We start from the raw sequence: 18,505 nt of genomic DNA, 5'->3' as shown, positions 1-18,505 counted from the left end.
TACAAGCACAGAGAGATTTCTGTGTAAATCATCTTAAACATCCACTGATGCACGGATGTGGGTGTTCTGGACGGATGTTTTTTCTTACCAATACTAATTGAGTATTGACCAACACCGAGCACCTCTCCTGTTATAATACTATTATGTGAAAATGTAAATTCATAGAAAACATATGTACAGTAGTAGACAAAACATGGAAGGAAATCAAGCTTACATTGGTCTTACATTGATCTACATGTAACTGTCTGCTAGCATCAACCTGTTTGTTTTATTTTTTTGTTTTTTTGGGGGGGGGGGCTAATTGATTAGGAAGAAGAAGAAGAAGATATCTTTCAAGGGGAACTTCTATTCACACTTGGAACGATATACACACATATGGGCTGAATGCACTGATGGAGAGATGAAGAGTGAGGGGCTGCACAAGTGGAAGAGCAACTTGCTCAGGGGCGTCTTGGCCTTGCTCATGAAGTGAACCTCTCGTGCTACATGACCAATATCCAAGTCCCCACAAACTGAGCTACTGCCGCCCAATGTTATGGATATGGTGCGGTGCATTGACTGGCTTATTTGTCAAAATCTGGCACATTTTAGGCAGTACCAAAGGCACATATGATACCAGTGTTGGTATCCATATCAGCCTCCATAGTAGTATCAGTATTTCTGAACAACTCCAATATAAACCCCATTTTACAGTTGTTGGAATTTATAATACAGGCCGGTGTCTGTGTTCTGGCCTGACCCCTTTTTGTCTGCATTGCTGACCTTGTTGTCTAACAGCATTATTCCACATTTTCACATGTACGACTGAACAAGTCTTGTAATGTTGTCTCATTCTGTGATACTGTTTAGAAAAACCGAGGCAGAGGCTCCACACTGTTTTAGTGATAAAGGACAGGAAAAAAAAAAGCCAAGACGCCTCATTAGCCAGGCATCAGAAGTCTGCACCAGTGACCCAACCCTGACTCAGCCGTGACCCAGGTCACAATGAGCTGCCCGCAGGCTCATTTGAAACAACACAGCCCTTTTGGTTCTACCTTTTTAAACAGGCTGCTGCTCAGTGTTCAGACTGCTTCTCTTTCAAAGCTGTTGATGTCTGTTTAGTTCATTTTTAATATGCATGTAGGAGAATAGCTTTGAGTATGACTCCTACACTAACCATGCAACCCTTTAATTTTACTCTTAATTAAATTCTGCGTCTGCATTTTGAATATTTATAACTGAACCAATGAATGCAAATGTAAGTGTTTTTTTCATATTAGATGTAGGAGTTCCTTGTATAATTGCGCTGCATACTACAAACAGTTAAGCCAAGCTTATTAAGCGCACTGATTACCCTTATTTAATTGTAAAGAGTAGTTTTCCATTGAGCTTCAAGCTATGTCACAGCAGATATTTTGTAGACGCCGTAAACAGCACACTTTAGAAATAAAGACCAGCTCTCATTCACAGTTCAAGAACATTTGATTCCCTGACTATTGTTTTTAATAATGACTGGAGCAGCTTCCACATGAGTCCTGGATATTCTTTGCATTTGGAGACCAGTTTTAATGTGAGCACTTATTGATTGAACTGCCACGGGCCATGTGAATGATATAAGAAAAAAGTTGAGTCTGGTATTATTCAAGCCTGAAGGTATTGATTTTCCTCTTTACCGTTGCAAAGGTAACTGTGGTAATTACATTCAGAGTGAAGCTCTATTGCCAACCGCCGCTCTCAGACAGCATATTTCTTTTAATTTTCTGGGCAGTGGCACTGAAAAACTCTTTAATTCGACCAGATGAAAACAAAGCACACTAGTGGGACTATAACAACATTCCATTTTATTGTTGTGATCCAATTCAGCCGCAGCAAATATCAGAGAGAAACAGTACAAATTACTAACTCAAAATGCAATCATCAGTAAAATGGACTGGTGGGGTAGTGAGCCAAGTTGAAACAAGCCATATATTAACATAAGCAGTAGTAGTAGCTCCCATTGTAATATTAGTACAGTTACTATCCTGCTCTGTCTGATTACCAGGAGTGACTGCAGTGATCATATTAATGATACATCACAGAGAAGATCTCCCAGTATCAGTGCATCAAAGATGATATTTGTTTGGACTTCACTATTTATTCTGCTCTCTTTAGGGAAAGAGCTGATATTAATTAAACGATAATGCAAGTGTTGCACTTTATTACGCATATTTTTCCAAAGTGTAGCGCTTAGTCACTTTGGGCTAGTATGATTAATGATGTGCCATGTGTACAGTCCATTTATTGGCTTCTGGCTAATGGTGATAGAATAAAGTGTATCTACAGAAAACATTTGAACCGAGCAACATAATTCGTTTTTAAAATAAAAATGTCAACTGTGTCTTTAAAGGTCACATATTATACTCATTCTCAACAAGTTTAAATAAGTCTCAGAGAACCTCAAAACATCGATAAAATCTATCAAGTTTATTGCTTAAAATCCACTCTGAGTCCAATACTGTATTTTAGCATACCTATAAACCTTCTCTAAAGGCCCTGACACCCCAAGGAGACCGTCGGCCGTCGGTCCTAGTTGGACCGTCGGTGAGCGGTTGTTGCACTAGTTTTTGCGGTGTCTCTGGCTCAGTTTTTGGCCAATTCGTCATGCGGTCGGTGAGAGGGATCTCTCTGATTCGCTGTTCATAGGTTTCATATAACATGAGTGGTGCGCAACAGCGTTGTGAAAACGGTCTTCTTGTATCATAACAATGGACTACCGCCGCCCCTCACGCATGCACAGAATGTACGTGGTGGTTGGCCGTCAGCTCTAGTCTTTGCAGTGTGTTCTAGTGCAACTTTTTGGCCAAGAGGTGAGGAGACGGCAAGGGACGCCACTAGTTTGTTGCCGTCTGCTTGGTGTGTCAGAACAGGCTGTTGGTTAAGTGCATTTTGCACAATGTGACCCTTAAGTGTTTAAACTGCTGGAAATCTGCTATGTATACATTTAAAACTGTGGAACTGTAGCTTTAATTCACAGCAGATTTTGATTAGAGAATATTGTCTGTCTTCTTCTTAGCAACCTGCTATATATCACTCATGTAAAATCAGTAAAACAACCAAGCAATGAAGACTTAGAAATAAGTTTTGCTGCTTTACTGCAACGAGTCAAAAGCCTCTTAAGTAAATGTCAGTATTGTGCTCCGATTTCACAAATTGACTTTTAAATCTGCTGAAGTGCTTGACAAGGTAAACCAAGAAAAGTCTCCCTGTGTTCTAATATTTGAAACCACGTATTTGTCCAGATCTGAAGCTAATTACATTTTAGAGCCAAATCTTAGTCATTGAGTCAGACAGCCAGTCAGAGCTCAGCAGTCAGCTCTCCTCTCGTCTGCCGCGCTGCCAACCAGCCACTGCCTCCTCAAGACGCCATTAGTTACACAGTGTCAAAATCCCTTTTCTGGCGCAGCCATCTTAACGCTTCTAGTCAGGGTCCAGTGCTACAGTACAAATACTGCTGGGCAGCATATTAAAGTCAACAAAAAAAGCTGTCCTGAGCTCCATATCTGACTAAAACATACCAATTAAGATCCAGAATTGTTTAACAAGTAGTTTTGATCTAGAACATGACAGTGATTTGTGTGGTGCATAAACACAGGAGCTGTGTGTTTGGCATGCTGAACGCCGAGCAAACTCGTGTGGATTCATCACAGTAATTCAAATCTTACTGGAAGCCCTGTGAAATAATGCATGTACACCTTCTTGCAATTGACTGAATATGAAATGTGATTAGCGTTTTCATTTGGCTCATGAATACAACCTCCTTCTTGCATTGTTTGTGTATGTGTCACATTCTGGCAGGGAACAAATCATGTCCATCATTCTGACAATGAAAAATCCTTTAGGCCCCAATAAAAAAAGAAACAGAAACGCCAGCATGTAAATCATGTCTTTTTCTCTTTTGTACTGTTCCAGACTGCTCCTTTAAAAACGCAATAACTCATGAATAAACATGGGCACAAGAAGAGGATGAAAGTGAAAATTAATGGATCACATTTAGAGCCACACCAGCTGTGGACCAAGTTGATGTTAATGATGTTGTTTACCTTTTATTTGTTTTCCACAACACCTGTGCAAAGATTTGAAATATGTTTTATTCCCTCTCTTTCTCTCTCCCTCTCCCTCCATCCCGTCTCTCCCCCCCCCCCTCTCTCTCTTTTCAGAACGACATTGAGGCCAGGCCAAGGTAAGACTGCCAAGCTTGATTCAAAATAACCTTTTCATAACTAAGGACACTTCACTCCTCACTCAGGTCCTTGTCCTGCCATCCACCACGAGACTGACAAGTATTTATGTGTCATAATAAACCACTCCTTTAAACACACACCTTCACACTCACTACAGACAGCAGTCGCCCATGCACGTAAACCTTCCCCTGCCTCTGAACCTCTGCGATCACATGCGAGTCACGTCGGTGCCCCAGCAAGGCAATTAGTAACTCTCATCTGTGTGTGCTGCCGGGAATCAGAAGGGGTGACAATATGCCGGGTCCAATAAGAGGGTTGAGGACAGCGGATGACAGGCTGGAGGTGTATGTGTGTTTATTTTCATGCATACTTTATATGTGCGTGCTTGTGTTAGGACAAGCTGTTTGGTCATTAGCAGGGTCAAGTTGTACCCTCTGATATAGCATAGTATTAACATTCTAACTACTCCAAAGCTGATTATGTGCATTTGCAGACATGTGTACGTGAGCTGGAAACATGTAGCCAATGTTATTTTTCTGCATTGTTTATGTTTGCCTGGACTACATATTTCCCTTTGTCTGTTTGAGGCAATCTGGAATGGATATTCCTCTCCCACACTCTCCCAGTCCTCTCTCCTTATTGATCTGTTGACACAAAAAACCCATGCACCTCCTTCAGGAGAGCTCCTAGCACCACCTGCTGTCTCTGCTTCTCCTGCCGGATGTCTCTCCGGGCTTTCATCTTAAAGCACTCATCCCCTAGACAGACAGACACACACACACACACACACACACACACACACACACACTGATAAAAAGAAACCTTCAGCACATCTGTTCTCAGACAAAGGAACCTCATTTTTTTCTGAGACTCTTATTAAAACTAAGGCTGAATAAAAAAACAAAAAACTGTCCTTTGGGCCACAAACACTTGGACAACATGCTTGTTTTCTGCAAACAAAATGTTCAGTTCCACTTTTTTACTATTGATGTAATTGCTGCTCCAGGATGCACTGAAATTTCCTGCAATTTAGAATTACTGATTATGATGTCCCTGGCATTATAATCGCAGAGAAAGTTATGACCATGGCTGTAAAAATGTGCCAACATGGAATACGTTATTGATCGGTCAGCCAGCATTACAACCCCTAAGCTCCGGAGCAGATGGCAGCAAGCTCAGGCCCAAGGGTGAGATGGAGCGAATAGTTTGCCCTTGGTTCAAGGTTACCGCCTCATCTCTACACCCTCGCAGACACTCTGTGATATAATTACTCCCAAAGTCCCTGCATTGCTTTAAGAGCCAGTTGGTGCAGAATCTAGTTGAAAATGACACACAATTTGGAGAATAATACTACAGGGGAGGGAAGTTTTGAAGAGGTGAGCAGAAAAGAAATGATAAAAGGGAATTCTGGACAGCTGCAAGTGTAGGTTTATTAAAGTGGGTGAGCGATAAAGATTGGATTTTTTTTTTCTCGTTTAGGTTTGATGGTATAACAAACAAAGGGGCGAAACAGGTGAGCAAGCGGTGAGGTCATATTGGTAGAGGGGAATAGAAGGAGAGAGAGATGTTTTGCAGGATCAAGCGAGGAGTGGATGTTGAGGGTTTCATGCAATGGGATCCAGACAGTAAATTGATTATGGAGCAGAAACACTAATCCGCTGTCTGAGCCCCATATCACTGCTGTAGACAGAGCATCCCCACAGGAGCACAATCCTGCACCCACATGCATCTTTCCCGGACTTCCTCGTCAATACCCGTCCCCCCTCCCCCCACCCCCCCAAAAGCCTCTTAACATAGGTACTCCATGCCTGCCAAGATTGGTCCTCCTCTGAATATAAATCTTGTTTAACTCCCTTCAGCCCTGCCCTTTCACTGCTTTCTCCTCTCTAATGTGATGCACTGCAAATTTCAATTGCAGTCATCGGCTCTAACCCTCTCACCTCACCGTTTGTTCCCTGTCTCTGACTTGAACTTTACATCTTTTTTTTTTCATGTGTTTGTGTATATGTTTCTCTTGTGTGCATGGATACATGGAGTTCATCTATGTCGTGTGTATTTGTACTTGTAGGAATTAATGCCCCGAAAAGAAAAAAAACAACTACTTGTTATATTTGGAGTTTGCACAATCACTTTATAAATATTAATTTGGTGTGTGAATGCAAAGACCAACACTTGCCCGAAGGCATGAACATATAGAATTTGCTAGCATCCTGTGGCGAATTCTGACATCCAGTGTTTGTGTGCGTTATATAGATTAATTGCACAAAAAATAATTAAATGTAGCAATTGAATTTATGGTTACATTTTATAATTATCTAATAACAAACACAGATCATCTTTCAGGAAACTCTGTCATACTATTTCTACTATTCATAAGCATTCACATTTTGCAGCTTTTGTCGTCAGTTATCGCATCGAGCCGTGGTGCATCTGAAGTCACCACGCCACTGATCAATAGATGAGATGAGAATGTCTCTCTCTCTCTCTCTCTAACACACACACACACACACACACACACACACACACACACACACACACACAAACACGCACACTCACAAAGAACGACAGGGAGATGCGGCTTATTGCTTCAGTAGCGCTTTAATTCGAGAAAGGCGCTTTTATGTTTTCTCCTGAGATGCACGCTTAAGAGAAATAGACACAAAGACAGTGAGACAGTCAATGAGAGGAGTAAGATGTACACTGAGGATTTTCACTAGTTAGACTTACATTTGCTTTACTGCTGGGACTTAAGAGAATTTATTTTTAGCAGATATCTTGAAGAATATCTTTGTCTTTTGGTTTCTATGAGGTTTTGAGCTTGGAAGTTTTAGATTTTTAGCGCCTAAGAACAGTTATTCAGACATTCATCAAATGTATGTTTCAGGGTTTTTTCTTTCTAATCTGTAACATGTTCACAATAACAGTCACATTCAAACGTGTTTCTTACTCAGAACGTTCACTAAGTCATAAAAATCACACAGGAATAAATTAAAGTAACAACATTAAAACGTAGCTTAGCTTCAATGCACATCTTTTTAACAACAAGGCTCAAACAAATTATGTCCTACACCAACAGTCTAGAAAGAGATGTGTTTGGCTCACAAAAAGAAACTCAGTTCCTTTATACTGTTTTTTTTTTTGTAACTTCATACTAGGGCTGTCAAGCTTAAATTATTTGATCACAATTATTCATAGATTTAGAACTGTTACAACTTAACCGTGGAAAGAGGAACTTTTTCCAAACCAAAGGCAATGAAAAAAGCTAAAGGGAACTGTGAAAATGTGCAAATGTTTGATGTCACGAGTTGTATATTTTTTTCTTGTCAACTGAGCCATCTGGGAGTTTTTTTTAAGGGAAATGAGCTATTCAAAGGCACAATGGTGTCATTGTTTTCAATCATTGTAGCTACAGGGGCACACTGTGATGTCATATTTACTGTGCACCCAAAGGCACAAAATAGTGATGAATGTGATTTAGAAAGATTAAAAAATATTTTGAATGTAATTGTAGTTAAAAGAAGTTCCTTTGTGAACCAGTTGTGAAAGTTTAGCATTCTATGCTAAACATGGCTAAAGTTGAAAATAATGCCGTCAAAATGACTGTTAAGATGGTCATTTTTAAACCCTTCACATTAGCAGATGACATAAGCCCTGTATGGTTGTTTTGTGACATAAAAGTATGCTTTATTACAAAACTGTAAGACACAAACACATACTACTCCTTAAAGACAAATGATAGTGTGTGGAAACATTAGCCTGTGGTTGCATAGCTAAATTTGGGACACAGCTGCTGGTTATGAGAGCTGGATTTCTAAACTTTTGCTGTGAAAGTTGGTGTTCAATTTCATAGGGGCGGAAAAAATGTGAAATGTGATAAACTCTGACTGACACCACGGGGGGGATTTGAATTATTTATATAAAAGCTGGTAACAGTCAGCATTGGTAAAGCTTGACATACAGCTATCCACAGGAGTGGTACTATGTTTTCTTTATGGAAGAAATATCAACTTTTAGTTGTTGAAATGCACCTGGCTGCTTTCTTTGCCTCCTAAAGTGTAGCGTCCCTCGTGTTTATATCCATCTATTCCATGAACAAAAAGGAACTGTGGCACAGAAAACGAGAATCCTCACAGAAAAACTTTTCAAAAATGTTTCCTTAGAAAAGTGCAAAAAAACATCCATCCAGAGGTCTAACTCATAACTGATTGACTGTCATCTCTCAGCCTGTCAGTGACTGTTTTCAGTGTAATGCATTTTCACATATCTACTATAGTAAAACCTTACTTACTTGGCAGAGCTGAGCTCAAGATTATTTTATATGTATTGTGGTAAGAAATGGTGCAACAATTAAGAATGTAGTTATGTAATTTGAAAAGTTTATAGATTACATGTGATAACATTTTCTTCTTAATATTTGCACATTAAAGTTTTGTTTAGGGATACTCATATAGAGCAGGTCAAACAGTTACTTTGCTGGATAAAAACTGATGCATTTTCTTTTGAAAATCTTCCTGTTTTTTCTATCTTATTTTGTTTGCAGATAGAAATAACTTAAACTGTGGAGGGGGGGGGGAACTCAAAGTCTGCCAAACCCCAGGGCTTTCTGGAGAAAAAAAATGTCACCCTGAAGGAAGAAAGAGAAAGAGTTACCAGGCTGTGCATAACAAAGTAAAGGAAATGAAATACGCAAATATAACTGATGTGAGGAAAGGGGAGCCTTTTGGCAGCAACAGTATCTGATTTCCTGATCATAGAAGAAGAAAACACCATGAACGTCAATGACTTTAGTTGATAAGAAGCTTGTTTTTGAACTCAGCTTCATTCAAATCCTCTTTCATGAGAGGAAAAAAAACAATAACAGTTCAAGAGTTAAAGCTTTGTAACATGTGGTAAGTTTGCTTTGCTGGAGCTGTGGAGGCTCTCTGAGCATATAAATCACACGGTGTAATCACAGTAAAATGGTTAAGCCCGCTGGGGGAGCGCAGCACTTCTAATTGCAATGAGAGGTCCCCTATTCAATGCTCCAATCACTCAAGTCTCCTCTGTATCTCAGGAGCTCCTATCCCATGCTTCACTCAGTCTAATCATGCAAGCATGGCCTGGAACACACACACACACACACACACACACACACACACACTGATAAAAACAAACCTTCAGCACATCTGTTCTCAGACAAAGGAACCTCATTTTAATTTCTGATTCTGACGCTGTAAATGAAAGTTTAATATAATATGTATCAATAATAATAATAATACAATAATATGTATCAAATGAAGTTCATGCTATTAAAATCCATGTCTATGCATTAGCATTATGTCATTATGCATAACAGCAATTTTGAAAACTCTAGTGTTAGAGATGCTTTACTCAATTGCAATTAATCATTTATTATTTGTGTGAGTTCAACCCCTTCATAGTTACTCTTGTGTTGTTTTAAACATATAGCTTATAGGTCAAATTTGAGGTAATTCGTCAAATTGGCCAAGTAAACGTCATCATAACTCATCACAAGAATGTAGTGTCCATCCTCCACTATAACCTCCGCAGTGGAACTAAGAAGAGGCAGTCATAAATAGCACAAACTGCAGAAGTTTTGGAAAGTGTTTTTCATTTTCAGTGCTTAAAGCAAACTTTTCTTAATACATGCAGCAGATCTGATTTTAAATGAGTTGTGTACATTCTCTGTCCCATATTCTCTGTTTTTTCAAACCACTGCTTTCAATCCCCTATCACTGCATGCTGGCTGCCAGACGAGAGCAATGGGGCAAAACGCTCACTATGTCTGGTTGAGTGACGGCTGTGGACCACCCTCAATCACTGGCACGGCTAACGTTCACACCAACACACAAACCGAGGAGACGGAACTGACAGGGAAACCAAGCAGGCACTTTGGGACGCGGCTTATCAGCGTGTCTGAGCTGCTTTGCCTTCACTGGGTCAAATCGATGTGTAGGGTGGGGCTGGGTGGGATGGGGGGTGTCAGGGGAGCGTGGCCAGAGGACATGGGATAGAGATGAGGACGTGGAGGGAGGAGGGGGAGCTGTATTCCTATAATTAAATATTTACAAGTTTTCCAGGAGGACCCACTACAGGCCTCTTTTGCCTTTAGACCATTCTCTGTGTGTGTGTGTGTGTGTGTGTGTGTGTGTGTGTGTGTGTGTGTGTGTGTGTGTGTGTGTGTGTGTGTGTGTGTGTGTGTGTGTGTGTGTGTGTGTGTGTGTGTGTGTGTGTGTGTGTGTGTGTGTGTGTGTGTGTGTGTGTGTGTGTGTGTGTGTGTGTGTGTGTGTGTGTGTGTGTGTGTGTGTGTGTGTGTGTGAACATGCCCCCATTCAATAATTCAAAATGTAGCAGCTAGATGAAGCTGCATCTGTTTTCCTGTGTGTGTAAGGCCCAGCTGCTTTTTATGACTGTACTAAAACTGTATTATTAATTCTCTCTCTCTCTCTCTCTCTCTCTCTCTTATTTCTGTCTGTTTCCGTTTCTTTCTCATGTTTACATCTGTAATATTATCTTGTCTGTCTCTCTCTTGTCTGTATCTCTGTCTTCTCTTCTTCTACCTCTCGTGGCCATCAGCACTCCACAGGGGTGTATCTGAAGTCCCAAATGAATGCAAGACACACTCGAACCAAACTGACAAATACAGAGACGCATTTAGAAGACAGGAGACTATATGCATGCATAATTCATGCCACATGCACAATGTTCTGACAGCTATTTTGATTTGTTACATTTGCGTTTGTGTGCGTTTCGAAATGCATGTGTGGGGCACATGTGCATGTTGGTTTCATAGATATTTTTGGCACGAGCATCGCTCAACATCAAACAGTTTCTTTGGAAATATAGGGAGAGGAGTGTGCAGGCGAAAAATGTATGTGTGTGTGTGTTTCTGTTTGCTTTGTCTTTTGTGATGACTAATGGCAGTTATTTGTTTCTCCTGAATACTAATGAGTTCATTTACCTACAAAAAGACTCCTCTGACAAAGACTTGTGGCTTCTCAGCACCATCCATGTATTTGCGTAAGGGGGGAGCATTCCGATTCCATCCGAAGCTTGCAGCGTGATATGACGGTTCAAAGAGCACATTGTGGAGATGGAAGCTGTCTAATTGAATATCCTGTAAAAAGTGACATGAGTGAATCACGGCTGTGTACCAGCCTGTCAAAATGCAAAACAGGCCAGAGAGTTAGGACAGGCAACAGACATGACAGGTATGATAATATTTTCAAATACAACCTACTTCTTTTTGATATTGGTTTTGGCTGCGGTCTTGATTGCTAGCTGATAGGGTTGATGCTCCTCTTGAATTTTTATTTAGCCAGACTAATTGGCACTGCTATTCCTTTTTCTACTAGTTGTTCAGTTATTTATATAGTTGCTCTTATACCAACAGCATTATTGGAAAATGGCAGCAATATCAGGTACTGTAAATTATTAGCCCAGCAGCATGACATCAGTCTCCTGCGCTACAAATGGTTCCTTCTTTTCCAGTCCAAAACAGAAGCCGACACAACATACTGCGCTTCACTGCCATCATGGAGGTTTTACGGCTTCCAGTTGCAACAGCTGTATTAATGCAGCAAAGAAAAAACTGCTTTTAGGTAATTTATCCCTCGACAAAATCGATTAACAATGCAGTTTTTAAAGAGAATGCTATGTTGCTCGTTCAGTTTAGCAGTATGACGCTAAAAAAGCATGTCTCCAACCCCCAGCAGACACAGCAGAGAGCACGCTGCTAGCTAAGCTATCGTTAGCTCAGTTTGTTTAGTGACGCTGTGCTTGTTTTTCCAGTCCGGATTTGTTTTTTAACCAATTGTTTGTCAAAAAGGTTATTAAGGGAGGCCGAATCAACCTCAGGCCCCATCCACACGTATAAGATTTTTTTGAAAACGTAGTATTTTCTCTCCCTTTTGGCCTCCCGTCCACATGAAAACAATTGAAAACGGAGTTTTTGGTCACTGCAAACGAAGTCTTTGAAAAACGCATTCCAAGGTGGAGATTTAAAAAAAAAAATCACGTTTACTTGTATTCGTGTGAACAGTTAAAATGGTTAAAACTGAGCTTTTTGTAATAGTGACGTAATTACGTCGACTTGCGTGTTGAGCACGCGTCATGCGTCATAACCAAGATGGCGGGCTACCGGTTTGTTTACATCTGTTCGCTGCTGTTAGGTTCGTCCGTCCAAACGAATGAATCGGCTTTGTGTTTGTTTGTTGTGTTTGTTGACTTGTTTTGCCATCTTTCCAAATCGCCGCTGTCAGAAGGACGCATACAGAGTTTGATGTGAATGAGACACAGCTATTATCGCCACCTACTGGCCTGGCATGCTTATGTGAGCGTTTTCCATCGTTTTTGCGTTGCCATGTGGACTGAGAGATTTTTTAAAAACTGTTGGTGTGGACGGGATTTTTTTTGCAACGGGGGGGGGGGGTTTAGAAATATCCGTATACGTGTGGACGTGGCCTCAGAGGTGTCCCTGTCTCCAAAACAAACTGACCCAAGAGTTAAAACTGGTATTAGAGATGTGTCACAGCTAATCTTCCTCTATACACAATCGTTATTTAGTCCTTACATTACAAATCCTAAACCTTCGGTCATTCACCCACTGAGCTAGGCAAAATAAATATCTCCTTCAACCAGGGTTTCTTGTGTCCAGGTGTTCTTTTTGTAAGTCTTAAGATGGGGGATCAGAACTTGATATCAACCAGTTTTTAAATCCATGTACTGGAATCAATATTTGAAAGGGGGACAGACGTATGGGGAAATCTGTATTTATTAGCTGTACCATAGAGGCCTTGGAGCACCAGGGACACAGTGTATAGAGTTTGACCAGAGCTTTAAAAGTGCTTCTAGTATTGATCTGCTGTGTAGATAGATACAAGAGCTGTAGTCTGTGATCCAAGAGAGCAGAGAATCGGCTATAAGTGTCTGCCATGCATCCCGGGCTACACTACAGTGTGGCAGAATCGGGTTACTGCTGTGTTTGTGCTGATGCTCTGAGCCCATACTGCCTATGAATAATGCATTGTTAATCCATGTGTGTAAAATACATCTTTCTCTCCACCACACACTGTACCTTTTCTTCAACACTGTTTTTGTGGTGCGTGTGTGTGTGTGTGTGTGTGTGTGTGTGTGTTCAAAGGTGTGTTTGCACTCACACCTCCCTTTGTCTGCATGCGTGTGCTCTGAAGTGCTTCTCTTTGGAGATCAGTGCCAGCAGCATTGTGACTTTATACCTCAAGAAAAGAAGGATTGTCAGTTTTTATTCTGCTGACATTGAAAAGCTGGTAAGAGAGAGTGATTTAACAATTTAACAAGACGTACCACAGGACATTTTTAATATTCAGCTTTGTTGAACTTTGCCTTAAAGTATAAAGAGAGCTCGATTTAACACAAAGTAAAGAGTTGAGAACATTTGCAATTCATATTTTTACATATCAGCCTGCTGCTCTCATCCAAAAGGGACATTCCGCGAGTAAAGAACACGAGATATTTGTGTGTTAACGTCATTAATGGCTTCTAGTAATGAAAATGGTGCCATGAAAGCACGCGTGTAGGAATAGAAAGTGTTTGTAGTGGTGAATTTTGGAGATGAAATTGTGCACAGGTATGGTGCAACCAGGCTGAGACGAGTGAGGGGATGTATTTCAACTCCACCAAGGAAGATGTGGGGTGACTGCTGAAGAGGAAAGTGAAAAAAGGAGGGGGAGGAAAAGGGAGGGTGAAAACAGCCAAATTTCAGTAAGCTTTCGGAGCAGGTTGGTAATACAGAATGGAAAGGTATGAAAAATGAAAGAGAGCGGGGGTGAATAATCTTTCAGACAGCCTACAACAATAGGTTAGGCTCTGATGTGACTCTTCATACAAGCTTCCTCATCTGTGAATTTAATTTCTTCCCGTTGTTGATATGTTGTTACGTCTGCTTCAACACGTACCCTGCCTGATAACCTCGTGCAATGTGGTAACATGAACATGATTCAAAGTCACCTCCACTCAGCTTTGTTCAGGTCTTCAAGTCTTTTACTGTGAACGTGGCAGTAAATTGAGGCGGAACGTGTCAGGTTTATGTCATATCGTAAAATGTGTTGATGTGTTATTATCCACTTCATCATTTACGGGTACAGAGCAGTGTTTCTATGTTCTGCACCTCTCTCTCTCTCACAGCCTGTCTTGTTGATTCCATTTTCTCCGCACCTGCTCATTAGATTACTAATGCAGACTTCTCCGGCTGTCCCGTCTAATAATCACGACGTGATGGAGGCTTCTGCCGTTTGAGGAGGGCTGAGAGGAAATGGTGTCAGAATTTTAAAAAAAAATCCAAATGTGATAATTACAGCTTTGCGTGAATTTAAAAAAAAAATCCAAATGTGATAATTAAAGCTTTGCGTGTTCGTGTGTTTGTGTGTGTGTGTGTGTGTGTGTGTGTGTGTGTGTACATATTCATATGCAATCATTTGAAAAGAAGAAAGTGGCAAGAAGAAAGTGATAGAGGAAGTGATGTGAGGAGGTAGTTGTCAGAAGATGGATTGTTACAATGAAGGTGCAGATGTTGTGATTTTTTTTTCTCACTATCAAAATTGCAGCACATCTGGCGAGACGCAGCTGCGATGAAATGACCTTCAAGTTCTGATTCATGAGCAGTCTTTGAAATCACAACACTGTGTTTGCAGCTTTTCCTGTTGTCAGATTGTCAAGCCTGCGTGCTACTTCAAGTATATATATAATTATGACAGTTAAGTTAAAACACATTTTGATTTCCTAATTTATAACTACTAAATTCTGCCACCATTCTGGCAGCTCTAAGCTGTGCTGCACGATTGTGTTAGGAGTGAAATGCTAAAATCTGAACGCTCATATACAAACACTGAAAATCTGTTTATCTGTTTTTTTACCATTTTACGATTTTGATCAATCATGTCAGTTTGATGACATTCGCTTTGTTGATATCAAAGACACAAGAGTAAGGATTGATGGGAATGTGGTTAGCTTAGCTTTGCAGATATTATACAGCTAAGTGTTTTCAAATATGTAATTTTGACAGCATGGCTGGAGAAAAAAGGTCTAGGAAATCAGTCATCAAAATGCATCATTAAAGTGGAGAGTACTATTTTATTTCAAAAAGTCTTTTCATTGTAAAGACATTTCATTCAAACCCCAAAATGTGAACCGAATGATGACTCTAGAGGAAAAAATTCTCAAATTTAGACAAAAATGGTGAACTATCATCAAACTCATGTGTTGAAGATTGAACCAATTCCATCTGAGGTCTACCTGAGGCTGGCTGCAAGAGCCAAGGAATCCTCATTAGATCACAAATTAAAATACATATTTCTGAAGCAGAAAAAAAATCAGGTTTATAGCCTGGTTTTAAAAAATGTGGTATTAGTGGCTTATTTCTTAATGGATACATATTGCATGGGTGATATATTTTTTCACAACTCGTCTGTTTTGATTTTATGAGTTATTCATGTATTTGCTTAATTTGGGGCGTGGTTGGTTTGACTGGCAGGTGGGCACAGTTGAGATTGGCTGGTGGCTAATGACCCGCCTCAAATCTTTGCCTTAATCTTCACTTGATGGATGAAAAGTTTTCAATATGGCGACCACCATCATTGCACTTCAAAACTCCTCTTCAGAAGCCAGTGGGTGACATCACTGAGACTACGTCCATGCTTTATGTAGTTATTGTGTTGAATGGACGATCGCTATCTCTAAAGCCACAGCACAGGCCTGTATCATGTCAAAAATAGAAGCAATAGCATAAATGTAGGAGGTTATATTCTGGTTTGATTTGTTACTGTCACTGGTAGGCTTTTGATGTGCACTTTTAAACAGTTAATCAGATCTAAACCATTCAAATCTGGGCTGTAATGATCAGCAAATGTCAGTGGTGTCAAGTAAACTCACCCCCTCGGGAAAAACTGCCAATCAGCTAGTCCCTAATTGGTCTGATGGGCATGTTGCCCACTGTAGCTGTAGGCAATCTGTTGGTAATTGTGAGTTTTATGAAGCATTTGAGGAAAAACATTTTGTTGGTTCAGGTAAATATGAAACTCTGCATAAGAAGGCAATCAGGGCTTCCTCTTTCTCAGCCTGTCATCTTGTCAGCAATGTTTTCTAAACATTTATAAAAAAGGACAAAATAAGTTCTTCGGAAAGACTTCCCACATTCTCTCTCTATCACACACACACACACACACACACACACACACACACACACATACATCAGCTCTCAGTGCTTTATCCACAAGGCAGATTGTCATACCGAATCTGCAGAGACTTTTCCTTCCGCCCTATCATGCATGCAACACTCACGCACACACACGAGTAAAAGCACTCAAATGATGTCACTGTGTACAAACGTTCATTATTATTCATTCCAAAAGGCCCCGCATAAAAACAACACACGACGCACACTGTTACACGCACTCACACAGTTCGAGTAATTAGTGGCAAAATGGAGGGGAGAAGTGTCTCACTTCACAGAGAGGAAGTTGCTGCCACACACAGACGCCTTCCTCACACTGTATCACCTGCAATGTCCCCTGTAGCCAAACACACACTAACACACATACACAGACACACATGCACATCAATGTGTTAGCCTTTAGGTGGAAATACAGGTCTGATTTCAGTTCGGTGGAGATGTAGGGGGAAGATAGTGGCAGGCTGAACCGAGGGGCAATGAATCAGTGCCTTATCAGACCTCTGGCCTTAGGTATGAACTGTCAACATTGAAACAACTCTCACACACACACACACACACACACACACACACACACACACACACACACACACACACACACACACACACACACACACACACACACACACACACACACTACTGGCAAACATCTTAGTTCCACAGTTGGACGGAGCAACAACGTCACAGCATGTGTGTCAGACGGCTCAATGGGGCAGTCCTCTCTCCCAGTTCCTCCCCCCCCCCCCCCCCCCCGCTCACTTATTCTGTCAGCACGGGGAAGGAGGAGGAGTGAGGGAAAAGTTGGCATGTTTAATTCATCAGCTTCAAGACAAGCCCCGTCACCGTGTAGATTTATGGTACTGCCGAGAGAAGACTGAGGAGATAGTTGGGATTTAACTACCTCTGGATGCTAATGGGAGATTTAGCTCGCACTTTAGAAAATCGCCTTAATCCAGCGTTGTTCTGTGAAGGGAAGGATGTGAACGAAACATGAGAGGCTTTTACTTTGAGTCCACAGATGGGGAGACATTAGCATTCTTTGAATAGAAATGATGTCTCGTATTCACATGTGATTACAGATAAAGATCCAATTTCCAAGGATGTGCCTGCTTTTCCATTTCAAATTAAAAAAAAAAAAAAAAATTGGCCCCAGTTTCCTGATGATGAAATATCTGACTGGGGCATGTCACCTACTTGTGAAGGCGGGCTTTCAACCCTGATGTTATACAGGATGCATTAGTGCACATAAAAGTTTATTAGTCAGGCAGCACTGGGGAGTTGTCAAGCCCCATGACTTTATTTCTCCGTGTCGCCATGCTGCATCTAAATGCCGCTGCTTATTACGTCACAACAACTAGTCTCAGGTTGTGCTGTGGCTGCGACTACTTTTGCATTATAGCACAACATTTGCATTACTTTCTTTAATGTATCTGTTATGGTAGAGATCATAACTGGTCATTTTTGTTTTTGTTGAAAGAAGATCTCGGTGCTGCAGCCTGAGGGAGGTCCTTTATTCCACAGTGTGTTTAACATTCTGCACAGCAAAAAGTGGCAATGGAAGCATGAGGCATATGAGACTTTTATCAGGTGAGATGGGAGTTGTGACAGTCTGGAGCTCAGGTTTTCTGGGCTGTCTGTCTGGCTGTCCTTCACACTGAGGGCTTGGATGATGGGTCTTGGATGAAAGGGAGGAGGGAGTTTTCATGTGACAGAAGGCTTTGCCTAATAGCCAGTCTGTTCGCCAACTCTGTCGGTTTTTCTCTGACTCATAGACGCACTCTTTTATTCTGACTTCCCCTCCTACTCGTCCTCTTCTCTGGCCATGTGCCCCTCTGCCATCCCTTCATCTGTGATGGAGGAGAGTGCAGGCGGAGGAGGAGTCTGTATCATCGCTCCAAGTGTGGTGTAAACAGGCTTTTAATTTTCCAAATCTCTCCAGAGCCATCGAGATTCCGCGACAGGCACCTGGGCAGTCGGCTGATTAAGGTGGCGCCGGCGTTCTGCTGTTCGAGAAGGGGGGTTATTTGAAAGAGGCAACAGGGGGCAGCTCTGCCAGCCTGCCAAGTGTGTGGGCGCTGCTGTGACCAGTCAGTCTAAATAA

At 41.1% G+C, this 18,505-nt stretch overlaps 1 protein-coding gene across 1 annotated transcript in view; it reads left to right on the top strand.

Annotated features, from left to right (window-relative positions):
• The window catches only part of trim44 (tripartite motif containing 44), a 49,183-nt gene that overhangs the window by 17,311 nt on the left and 13,367 nt on the right, over positions 1-18,505 (top strand). The window contains exon 5 of the mRNA XM_061036576.1: positions 4,176-4,198. Within this exon, the coding sequence (XP_060892559.1) occupies positions 4,176-4,198 (23 nt within the window). The remainder of the gene's footprint in view (positions 1-4,175; positions 4,199-18,505) is intronic.

Source organism: Labrus mixtus, chromosome 4 (assembly GCF_963584025.1).
Source record: "Labrus mixtus chromosome 4, fLabMix1.1, whole genome shotgun sequence".
Taxonomy (NCBI): domain Eukaryota; kingdom Metazoa; phylum Chordata; class Actinopteri; order Labriformes; family Labridae; genus Labrus; species Labrus mixtus.
Note: the sequence above shows the minus strand (reverse complement) of the source record. Positions and strands in the feature narration are given on the sequence as shown.